Source organism: Eublepharis macularius, chromosome 8 (assembly GCF_028583425.1).
Source record: "Eublepharis macularius isolate TG4126 chromosome 8, MPM_Emac_v1.0, whole genome shotgun sequence".
Classification (NCBI taxonomy): domain Eukaryota; kingdom Metazoa; phylum Chordata; class Lepidosauria; order Squamata; family Eublepharidae; genus Eublepharis; species Eublepharis macularius.
The window spans coordinates 38,471,409-38,483,855 of record NC_072797.1 but is presented as its reverse complement, the minus strand read 5'-3'; the positions used below and the strand labels follow the sequence as shown (position 1 = coordinate 38,483,855).

Sequence of the window (12,447 nt, the reverse complement as noted above, 5' to 3'; positions counted from 1 at the left end):
GGATATAAATAACTGGCTACACAGATGGTGTCGTCAAGAAAGCTTTGGTTTCCTGGACCATGGACTACAATTTCGAGATGAAGCACTTCTATCACGAGATGGTTTGCAACTCACCAGGGCAGGAAAAATGTGTTTGGCAGCAGCCTAGCAAATCTGATAAGGAAGACATTAAACTAAATCCTGTGGGGGAGAGAGAACCCCCCCCCCCAATATTATGATATCGATTACTGGTGATAAGAGCATTAATGATCAGCGAGTAAGGACAAATATGACAACTCCAGGCACATAAACCACGGATTCCAATGTAAGTATGGGAAACAAACATGAGGAACTTGAAGTCTTCATACAGGAAGGGAACTATGATCTAATAGGCATTGCTGAAACTTGGTGGGATGGGACACACAATTGAAATATTAGGATTGAGGGGTACAACTTGTTTAAAAGGAATAGGCCAATAAGGAACAGTGGAGGAGGAGTACTTTATATCAAGGATGTATCTACTTGTGAGGAAATACCTGAATCTGAGCATGGAAGGTCAGTTGAGAGCCCCTGGTTAAAACTGAAAGGAGAAAGACAGAACATGGGGAGATTTCAAGTACCCTGATGTCTGCTGGAAGTCAAACTCGGTTAAAAAGCTAAGATATAATAAATTCCTGACTTGTCCTGCTGACAACTTCCTCTTCCAGAAAGTAGAGCTAGAAACAAGGGGGTCTGATATTTTGGACTTGATTCTCACCAACAGGCAAGAACTGGTTGATAAGGAACCCTGGATAGTAGTGACCATGTAATTTTGGAGTTTAAGATCTTAGGTAAGGGAAAAGCTGAACATAGACATATAGGTTGGATTTTAGAAAAGATAATTTTAACAATCTCAAAGGCATGTTGGGGAGAATCCCATGGTCAGAAAAACTCAATCACAAACTATTCCAATGAGAAAGAAAAATGGGAGAAAATTGAAGAAACCAGAGTGGCTCCATAAACAGCTTTCTAAAGATCTGAAAATTTAAAACGACACATTTAAGAAATGGAAATAGGGCTGTATAACCAAGGATGAATATAAACAACTTGCCAGTGCTTATAGAGAGAGTGTTAGAAAAGCTAAATCTCAGTATGAGCTTAGGCTAGTGAGAGATGCTAAACTCAACAAAAAAGGGGGTTATTTGGTTATGTTTGGAGGAGGAAAAAGGATAAAGTGCTAGATCCACTGCAGGGATAGGAAAGTGAGATTTTAACAGGTGACAGAGAGGGCAGAATTGCTTAATTCATTGCTCAGTCTTCACTTGCAAGGGAACCCTGGCAAAAAGGGCCACATGAGGAAGAAATGGAATTTCAGCCTAGGATAGACGTTGGGGTGGTACATAAACACCTAGCTTCCTGAAATGAACTCAAGTTCTCAGGACCAGATGAATTGCACCCTAGGGTGCTAAAGGAATTTGCTGATGTAATTGCAGAGCCTCTCAATGATCTTTGAGGATTCTTGCAGTAAAGGTGAGATGCCAGAAGATTGGAGGCAGGCAAATGTTGTCCCCATCTTCAAGAAGAGGAAAAAGGAGGAGCCAGGTAATTATTGACCCATCAGCTTGAAGTCCATACCTGGAGAGGTCCTGGAACAAAACATCAGCCAGTCCTTGACCATTTAGAAAAGACCGGTCTGACAGCTAAGAGCCAGCACAGGTTACTCAAGAACAAGTCATGTCCGACTAACCTTATCTCCTTTTTTGAGAAAGTTACTACTTTAATGGATCAGGGGAATACTGTGGACATAGTTTGTCTTGATTTCAGGAAGGCTTTTGAAAAGGTTCCATGTGATATTATGGTTGACAAGTTGGTAACATGGGGTTTGGATCCTATTACTGTTAGATGAATTTGTAACTGGTTGACAGATCACAGCCAAAGAGTGCTGCTCATCTTCTTGGAAAGAAGTGACGAGTACCTCAGGAATATGTCCTGGCCCCTGTGTTGTTCAACATCTTTGTAAATGACTTGGATGAAGGAGTAGAAGGGATACTCATTAAATTTTCAGATGACACTAAATTGGGAGGAGTTGCAAACACAGCAGAAGATAGAAGCAAGATTCAAAGTGATCTTAGCAGGCTAGAAAACTGGGCTCAAACTGACAAAATGAATTTCAACAGAGATAAATGTAAAGTTCTGCATTTAGGTAGGGAAAATCAAAGGCATATTTATAGGATGGGGGAGACCTGTCTTGGCAGTAGCACGTGTCTTATCTAGGGGTCTTAGTAGATCAATTGCCAAACATGAGTCAGAAATGTGATGCTGTAGCTTTTAGGCTGTATCAACAGAATACAGCGTCTGGATCACATGAAGTGATGGTCTCTTTACTCTGGTTAGACCTCATTTGGAGTACTGTGTACAGTTTTGGGCACCACAGTTTAAGAAGGATGTTGACAAGCTGGAATGTGTCCAAAGGAGGGCAACAAAGATGGTGAAGAGTCTGGAGAACAGGTCTTATAAAGAAAGGTTGAAGGAACGGGGTTTAGCCTGGAGACGAGGTAGCTTAGAGGTGATATGATAGCCCTCTTCAAGTATATGATTGGCTGTCACATACAGGATGGAGCAGAGTTGTTTTCTGTTGCTCCAGCAGGATGGACAAGAAACAAAGGGTTAACATTACACCAAAAGAGTTTTTGGCTAAATATTGGGAACTTCCTGACAGTTATAGCAGTTCCTTAGTGGAACAGGCTTCCTTGGGAGGTGGTGTCCTTCCTTGGAGGTATTTCAGAAGAGGCTAGATGGCCATCTGAAAGCTATGATGACTCTCTGAGTTAATATGAATCTACACAGATCAGGAGAGGGAGTGCATGCAGGGATGCGCCGGTGCTTGGCTCTTGTGGCCCTTTCTAATATGCCCAAGGAAATGCCAATTGTCACTTTGTGGTCAGGAAGGAAATTTCCTCCAGGCCAGATTGGCCAGGGATCCTGCAGGTTTTTTGCCTTCCTCTGGGCACAGAAGGAAGGGGTCATTGAGGGAAGTGAGGAGGGGGTAGCTGTGGATTTCTTGCATTGTGCAGGGAGCTGGACTAGAAGACCCTTGGCAGGCATTGATGAGGGAAGGTTAAGGAGATATGATATGGCTGCCTAATGAATAGCATAAAACCTTAATTCACACACACACACACACACCCCTCCACAACCTCAATTGTATTAAATTAATATTGAGGTTAATGGTAACATATAGATTAGAAGCTTCCAGGATTTTCCCCCTGTGGAACAGATGATACCTCTTGTCACATTTTCATTTAAAAGAAATAGTTGTATGAAAGTTTTGGTTGCAGCGCACCAGGTACCATGCCAGGAAGCAATCACTCAACAGAAATTTCAGGCCTGAGCTTTGATTGCTTATAAATCAGAATACAGAAAGAAGCTATAGACTGGAAACCTAAATAAACTAACGGTCTCACCTCACAGGCCACAGTTGGATCTGGACTGTATCACTGGGGGCAGCCTGCAAAATTAAAAGAGCCCAGGAGTAAGTTCAGACTCAGCCAGCAGCACAAATTGGATCACCCACTGCCTCCCACACCACCAACCACAGCTGGCAACCCACTGGGAGCAATTGTGGGGTGAGGACAGGCTTGCCAGCATCACAACAACATTCGATTTATATACCGCCCTTCAGGACAACTTAATGTCCACTTAGAGCAGTTTACAAAGTATGTCATTATTATCCCCACAACAAACACCCTCTGAGGTGGGTGGGGCTGAGAGAGCTCCTAGAAGCTGTGACTAACCCAAGGTCACCCAGCTGGCTTCAAGTGGAGGAGTGGGGAATCAAACCCGGTTCTCCAGATGACAGTCCCGCACTCTTAATCACTACACCAAACTGGCTCCAGTGCAAAACTGGAAGTGACATCTTCATATTGACGCAATGCTCTAGGTTAATCATAGAGTTCTGGGAGAATCCTAGAGTATCAGTAGGATTGTCAGCATTCAGGTGGCACCTGGAGATTTCCTGGTATCATAAATGATCTTCAGACTACAGAGTTCTGTTCCCCTGGAGAAAATGGCTGCTTTGAAGGGTGGACTCTATAGCATTATACTCCACTGAGGTCCCTCCCCTTCCCAAACCCCACTTTTCCCAGGCTACACTCCCCCAAATATCCAGAAGTTTCCCATTCTAGCACTGGCAACTCTAAGGGTCACCCCAGCACTGTATTACCTCTGGTTTTGTACCAAGAAGTGATGTTGCATGTCAATAAGATCTCCCCCCACATTGGTCTGTGAAGTGGTGGCAAGGAGCAGGGGGGCAATGTGGGAGTTCTCCTGCTATATTAGGAGACCTGCCCCCTCTACACCAACTAGTGGTGGTACAAGAAGCAGCAAATACCACAGAAAGGTCCAACAAACTGGCAGAACTATTGCCGAAACTAGCATTTGCCTGTCTGGGAGGGGTGGGGGTGGAGTGTGATTGGAAATCTCCCAATGCAAGAGGAGATCTGGCCTCCCTGGCAATATTGGGGGGAGGGTATTCCCATTAAGTGTAATTGCCAGGCCTATCACTTCAAACTGCAGGTGGGGGTTTCCATGGCAGAAAACTAGCTTTCTTGTTATAATTTTCTGTGTGCAGGAATAGTGTTTTGCCAGGAGAACGTCCTGTGAAACTCTGTCTGAAGTGGTACCATCTCACCTATTGTTTGTTGCGTGCTGGGCCTATGACTGGACTTTGAATTCCAAACAATTTAAGGGAGTAATTTTATTTTTACTATATGGGATGTTTAGATGTCCACTAGGTGGCAACAGTTGACCTGCATGTTCTGCCTTACACCAGGCATGATTGCTCAGTATGCATCACATTTTTTTTTCAGAATGCTCCACCTTGGAGAGCTGCTGCTAATCAGAGTAGGCAATACTGTCTTGATAGATTATAATAGTTTGATTCAGTATAAGGTAACCAAGTATTCAGAGCAACACACTCCTATTACTTCATCCTCAGAACAATCCTGTGGGGTAGGTAAGGCTGAAACTTGACTCAAGCTCTCTCCCAGCAGCTTCATGTCAGAGTCAGAATTTGAACCTTGGCCTCCTGGTCTAAATCTAGCACTGGATAGAACTCCGAATAAAGAATGCTCCTTACGTTTGGGCTGGACATTGGGATGCCATGTCCAGGTTGGGAAATTTCTGGAAATTTTGGAGGTGGCACCCAGGAAGGGGAGTTACCTCAGAGGGGTATAACGCCATAGAGCCCGCCCTTCAAAGAAGGTATTTTCTTGAGGGGAACTGATCTCTGTAGTCTGAAAATCCGTCATAATTTGGGGAGATCTTCAGACTTCACCTGGAGATCACGCAAGTAACCCAAGAAAGGAGTAAATAGGCGCTCTGGTATCCATTTCTGCAGGCAAAAATGACATAGGAGGAAAGCCTGAAGCCCCTCCTCACCACATTTGAAACCATGTGGAGTGACAGATTTTTAAAAGTCCCCATGTGAACATGTGACTGAAAGTTGGGTCAGGCACCTGTAACCAACTTATATTACATGCAAATCTATTTTCTATTTCTTGAATACTGTGAAGGGCTGTTTTGTGAGTGTGTCTGCAAAGCTAACACTATAGCAAAGGTCGCATCCTGACCCTATGGATAAGCAGGTATCTTACCCATTGCCAGTTTTGCTACCATTCTGCCTTCTAATAAATGTAGTGGTTATCTTCCACTACACTATTCTGAGAAAAATAGGCTTGCATAGGATTCTGAACTCAAACCAAAGAGTGCTTCACAAATAACATAATTAAAGAGAAGCAGGGTATTTCAGCACTATTTAGATTACCACGTGCTTGGGGCCTCCTGGGTAAGCTTTGCTTCCCAAGTGGTGAAAAAGTGGGCAGTTTTATTTTTAGAAACCTCTACTTCACATCTGTTTCAATAAACAGCAGGGTTTCTCCAACATCTATGCTAAATTATCTATTATAAATATAGAACCTTCTACCCAGCTGCTTTGAAACCAAATGCCTGCGAGCTCTACCCATGTCCAATTACATCTTGCAAGTTTCTGCTGCAAGAGGGAAAAGAGCTTTAGTTAATAATTGAAGATTACATCAGATGGCTCAATTTTGAGTGTTCACTCCTCCTCTCTCACACACACACCCCTCTTGCGCTTTCCTCTCCATTCTGACCTAAAGAGACTAAGTAAATAACACAGTTTATCTATAGACTATGTTCAATCACTAAACATAGTTCCAGAAAGCTCCAGTGGATAATCTCCCCTGACAGAAGAGGGGAGGAATTTTTGCCAATTCTGTCCTCCCAGAGCAAACCTCAGACTCCCCTCTCGTGCTATTTTAGGGGGAGGGGGGCTATGTCCCAGGAGCAACATTTCAGTGGGCCAGTTGGGGCTGCAGTGGGAACAACAGACACGGACATTCCACGCTGACAGAAATCTCTTCTTTCAGTGAAGCTATTCCACTGGATCCAAGCCATTGACTGACAGAAGCTAATGTTTGATCGTTTCACCACAGAGCGCTGCTTATATGCTATTGTACAGATATTGTTGCCACATTTATGCTAATGGTGGAAAATTTAAACCAAAAGCAACTCCAACTTTAATCTTATGTATCATCCTGGGAGTAAGGCCCATTGAACACACTGGGGCTTACTTAATTCTTACGACTGCACTGAAAGTGAAATTTTGGCAGTTCAAACAACAGGAGGGCATTTTGTACAGCACTCTATTAAGAAAATCATATGCAACTCTTCCCAAGCAAGTACGTAGGGCTTAAAGACCCTATATGTATGCATACTGTATCAAACCACACATGATCATTGCCTCCAGCATTAAAACTAGGAAATGCCACTGCTTTAATAGTCCTTTTATAAGCAGTGTTGTAATCAAAACTTTATTCCATAATTTCTTCCGAAGTTTGAAATATAGGGCTATCAAAAGAGTCTGTCCTGTCCATTGCTCATTCACATATTATTTTAAACCATCTACATGGAAGCACACAGAAGCAGTGCCTTTTCTCCTTCCAATATAGAGTGTTAAATAAACTATTTGAGTTGCTGTGCAATACGCAATCACCTTATGCACAATGTAGAATCCCGCAGTTTGTTGCAAGATGGCTTTTCAACATGCTCTTCTGGGTAACTGACGGCACATTGGATTGTCTAGGATCATCTCAACAGGGTTTAGAGTGAAAAATTGCAGTAGTTGCCATGCTGGGCTGTTCTAGCAAACTTGGAATGTTGTGGCACCTTAAAGATTAAATAGATTACTGCAGGATAAGCTTTCAGGGATTAGAGGCATCTCCATATGCAAAAAGCGTCTCAGCAGATATTTATACATTGGCATACAGAACAAAATTGTGAAATGTGTGGTCAAAGGACAATTAAATGTCTGCAATACAGCTTGAATTGTGTTATCTATTGACCCCAATATTTTCAGTTCTATTCATCTATACCAAGCATATACACATAGCTGCAAACTGAGGATAGCTTCATACTTCTGATTATGTCCATGAATGTGTATGCCACAATCCATGTCCTAATATTTAAGGCATTACATGACTTGTGTTTGTTTTTACAGCAAAACATCATTCTATTAAGAAGCTTGGAACTTGGCATATTTTTTTAATATTACAAAGGTTCTGGCCACAGTATAGTTGATGTGGTATGAATACGGCCGTTTTCACTCTGCTTACCAGCTACGGAACACCACGCCAAGCTCCTGGAACGACAGCGTCTTCCTGGCGCGATTTTGCTTGACAACAGTTCTTTGTTAGGAATTCTTCACTTGTGAATGTGGGCAAATGTAAACAAAGTGGCAAAATATGGAATTCTAAATATACACGAAGGATTACCAGATGCATTTTCAAATGAACAGAAGTTTATTGGTCTGTAAAACAATAATACTTTCACTCAATATGTAATTATTTCTAGAAAACCCAGTAACATGCTTTAAAAACCATATACAGTGTTTATTGTGTGAATGTTTTTCTCAAAGTTTCAAAAATGTAAGCTTACAATTTCTATAAGCCATAGACAAAAAAATGTAACCAATTTTAGTTACAATTCAGAACACGCCCCCCACACTATTTTTTTTTTAAATGCTACAGTTGTATCAAAAGATTTTTTTTTTAAAAAAACATTAAAAAAACTTTACGGAGGATATACAAGTAAGTATTTGGTTGTGAAAACTTACACGAAAGAACACCATAAATAAGTAGGAACTCTTATATAATGTATGAAGTTAAAATAATATCAACTGGTACTACATTGGAAGGAAGAAGGCATTGTTTTACAAGCTACTATGGATTGGACCCAATCACTTCCTCCTACTCAGTGAGCCATCTCAGAAATATGACTGCCCACCTTCCTAGACATGTGGCATGTGATAATGACAACCTTCTTTTAGCCTTGTGGACAGAGTCACACTTTCTGAATTTCAAGTCTTGTTGTGAATTCTTTTAGTGAAATGAAAAAACAAGTTTATATTATGGTTACTTGCTCGATGCTACAATGCTGAGAACCAAGGTAACCTGGATATCTTGATAAAGAGGAGAAAAGAGAATTTTATTGGGGAAAGAATCCAGAGGGGAAGGAACTATATTTGAATTATGCCTCCAATTATAATGCCGCTCCAACTTAATAAATTTTATAAAGAGCAAGACAGACTGTAACTCTTCACATAGTAGATAAAAGTCAATGGATCCAACGCTATGGCTATAATCAATGAGGAGTTCTATTCATCAATGAATGATTGGAAGGGGAATGGCAGCGAATCCATTCATTTCAACAGAGATTATGCAGGAGAACTTCCTAGTGGATTGTGCTTCTAACATTTCTTGACATAAAGGTCTCAAACACTGCCAAGAAACATTTAGAAGTTTGCATTATGAAAAGCAAAATAAAATTAAGGCATGTGCAATATTGTATATATTTTCTTCTACCTCAGCACAATATTCTACTTTTCTGGAGGAAAATTCTTTGGCAAAACATGTTCAGAGCTGCTGTATCCCAAACTTTAATTTTTTTTTTTTAAGTAGGAGTTTAAATAGTGGAAATCTTTCACAAGTACAGATTTTAAATGCCTTGTGCATTACAGCAGATAAGACATTGAAATTATACTTTATAGTGGAAACGCCATTTTTAATAGAAAGTTTAAAAAAATCGAGATGTGTTTTCTTGATAATGCAGAAGTGTGTGCCACATTATCAGTAAAGTAAGACTTAAAGGCTGTGAAAAGCCACGTATCAACATGCCAATAAAATGTTAGAACCCCATGTGGCACTGAGTGCTCTAGATACACATGCCTTACATGTTTTTGCAGAATTCTGTCCTTCAGATTATAAAGTACAAAGATTCTTTCCTACTTTAGAAAAGGGAGTCAGTAGTGTAAGAAAGGGAGTAAATTCTTGGCCTAGCCCCTGGGATTCCCTTTGGCAGGGTCATGATTGAGCACCAACATATTACAAACCTCACTTTGTCTTTTGCAGTTGTTATCTCTTACACTAACAATCAATCTTCTCCAAGCATTAGAATAGAGGCTAGACTCAACATTTGAGCAAGAACTGGAAATTATTAAAGAAGGTCACTTTTAGACAGTAGCACCACTTCCTCTTCCTGAGCTCAGTCCAGTTCCCTTTGTGAAACAGGCTCAAAAGGCAAGGTACGACTATGCAAAATATCCAATAAGCCTTATAGATCTGGATTTTTTTATCATGTATATCTACAGGAGAGGTTGAATTTCAGAGAATGGAAAACCTACATCAATTTTCAAATATATTTAATATCAAGACACTAAAGGACAGCTAAGATTCACAGGAAAACAGTAGGCTCAGCACCCACAACAACACTGAATTAAGGTAGCATTAATTAGAATGGACTCAACTTGGGTCAGTATATATTATTTAATACAATAACAGAAGCATACCAGTCCCAAACACTTTCATGCAAACTACCCCCCACGCTTTTAAAAGCACACCTGCTAAATTTTGTTACGCTGATCTGATAAGAAACTGAGCGTCACCAGCTCTGAGCTCAGAGAACTGGGCTTCCCTAATACCCTGATTGCCTAAATTATCCAATTCTTAATGGTAAGCTTCTTAGGCAGCACTGCTGCTTTCTTCTTTGGAATGCTCCAAACTATGTCCTGTACATGTACTGCTTCTAGTTCCATCAACTTCACCTAGTCCTGAAAAAGTTATTATGGAAAAATCACAAGGAAAATAAACAGAACAAAAGAACATGAAACAGGAATAGCAGGGACTTCTATTGGGTTCAAGCCTTCTGCTCGTGGGTGGGCAAGAACTCTTAATTCCCTTGAAAGTGTGCACTCACTTCTCTTTCAGCAGCAGATAGCTGCAATTCCTAATTATTAAGGAAATACTAATTGCAGCTTCTGCTTTAATTTATACAGTAAATGGCTGCCATTCCTAATAATTAATGGTGCCACTGCATAAGCAGGCTGCACCAATACTACCAGTGCACCTTTCTAACTTTCAAAGTCACTTGTTAAAAGGGAAGATACATTGGTAGTAATGGTAGAACATGCCTGTGCCATATTACCATACTCTGATCCTTACACAGTGACTGGAATAGGGTAGCCTACATACAGCAGCAACCCTATTGGCAGAATGTTATATAAATGACTGCCAGATGTTTAATTTGTTAGCTTTAAAATGAAGTTGCGAGTCATCCACCTAGTTAACAAGTAATATTAAAGCTGACACATGCTTACATATGGACCATTAATTACAGTGGCTTTATGTGAGCCCAAATTTATACATTTCTTCTCTGAGATTAAAATGAAACAAATTCTTTTAAGAAGTTAGCTCTGACCCAAACGATGGATTTCTCCAGACGGAGAGCACCAACGGCATACTCTCCCAAGTAAATGCCTAACAAGGAGCTAGAAAGGCAACCTCATAATTTCTGACAGTTTTGAAGACCTGAAACATTACGACTGAAAAATGCTCTTGCTATAATCTCTATTCATAATTGCACTTTAAATTCCTCAGGCATGTTAGGGTAGCTCAGATTACATGAGGAAAAACTCTTATTTTGCTGTTTGCTGGTCCCATTATTATTACTCCACTAGATGCATTTCCTCTCAGAGCAGCCCACAGTAATTGTTCCTTAATTGCACCAACGTTTACAGTGTCTAGCATCTTAAATTCCACATCCCATCACCCAGTGATTTATAAAGGTGCCTTTCGTTAATATCATAAATTAAATATTTCTCTAACCATAAATCCTTTTCTTTCACAATCCAGATTTCCAATAATTTACTATGAGTATCTAAAACAGAAAACGAAAACCCTTGAGCTGATGCTGTTTCTGCCTGCACCAACAATATCCCTATCAAGTTATTCTACTTTCTAATTCTATCTACAAATATGTTTTTCATTTGTGAGAAAATCAGTCGCTACAAGAGCATTCAGAAGCCTGTGTGTGAAGAGACATTCTGCATCACACACAGGAGGGACTCCAAATATTTGCACAATGGACACTCCATAATTTAAAAGCTTTTGCTTATTCCAGGATGGGTAACCATATTCATACGTTCTGTTCCAGGCTATAGTGTTGCTTTTGACTAAATGTACTACTTCAAAATTTTAGATACCATAAAGAAAAGTTTTAAAATCCAGTCTCAAGATGTGCAGTTTCATCTGAGATAAAACAATACCCTTCAGTAGTGTAGGGTAGCTAGTAGATTTATTTTTGTGTTTCCAAAACCGTAGTAAGACGAAATTTCACACTGAGAATTCTCTGGTAGGGCAGCAGAGAGGTGCTAGAAGAGTCCATAGGTAGAGAAGGACACACACCCAACATGAAGCCATCTTAATCCAGAATATGGACCATGTTCCAGCAAAGAATTTCTCAATTGCAGCACTTTCATAACTATAAAGATGAAAATAAATTAAGGTTAGTAAATACACGGCATTAGCATCTGTTATTCAGAGGTAGACCACCTGTGAACATTGAATTCCCATTAGGTTATCATGGATACCTAAAGTAAACAAACCTATTTTCCATTAACTTGAATTTACATTTTAGAAAGTCTCTTAAGCTAATGACCATCATCACATCCTGTGGCAGTAAATAAGTTACCTATGCATTGTTTAAAATAATGTGGGTTTTTTGGTCTGTTTGGAAACTGTTGTAATTCATAAACTGGCTTTTTGTGTGACTGCTAAATTTATTCAGGATCTTTAGATAAGGAGGGACTTTGTCAAGAACTTCCTGGTACTCCAAGTAAATAATGTCTATTAAATAATCTCTATTTATGTCCTTGATAGGAAAGAGTCCCGTAGCACCTTTAAGACTAACCAACTTTACTGCAGCATAAGCTTTCGAGAACCACAGCTCTCTTCATCAGATGCACTGTCAGATATGCCTCCAGAGTATCTGCCATGGGTTATGGATTTCTTGCTGCAGTGTGTAATGGACCTCTGAGAACATGCAGAGGGAACCTGTTGTGCTGCCTGGTTGCTAGCT

The 12,447-nt window shown here is 40.3% G+C and overlaps 1 protein-coding gene across 2 annotated transcripts in view; it reads right to left on the bottom strand.

Annotated features, from left to right (window-relative positions):
- Positions 1–7,814: 7,814 nt before the first annotated feature.
- The window catches only part of SERINC5 (serine incorporator 5), a 50,829-nt gene continuing 46,196 nt past the window's right edge, over positions 7,815–12,447 (bottom strand). For both annotated transcript variants that reach the window (XM_054986728.1, XM_054986729.1), the window contains exon 12: positions 7,815–11,850. In XM_054986728.1, the coding sequence (XP_054842703.1) occupies positions 11,703–11,850 (148 nt within the window). In that variant the 3' untranslated portion in view covers positions 7,815–11,702. The remainder of the gene's footprint in view (positions 11,851–12,447) is intronic.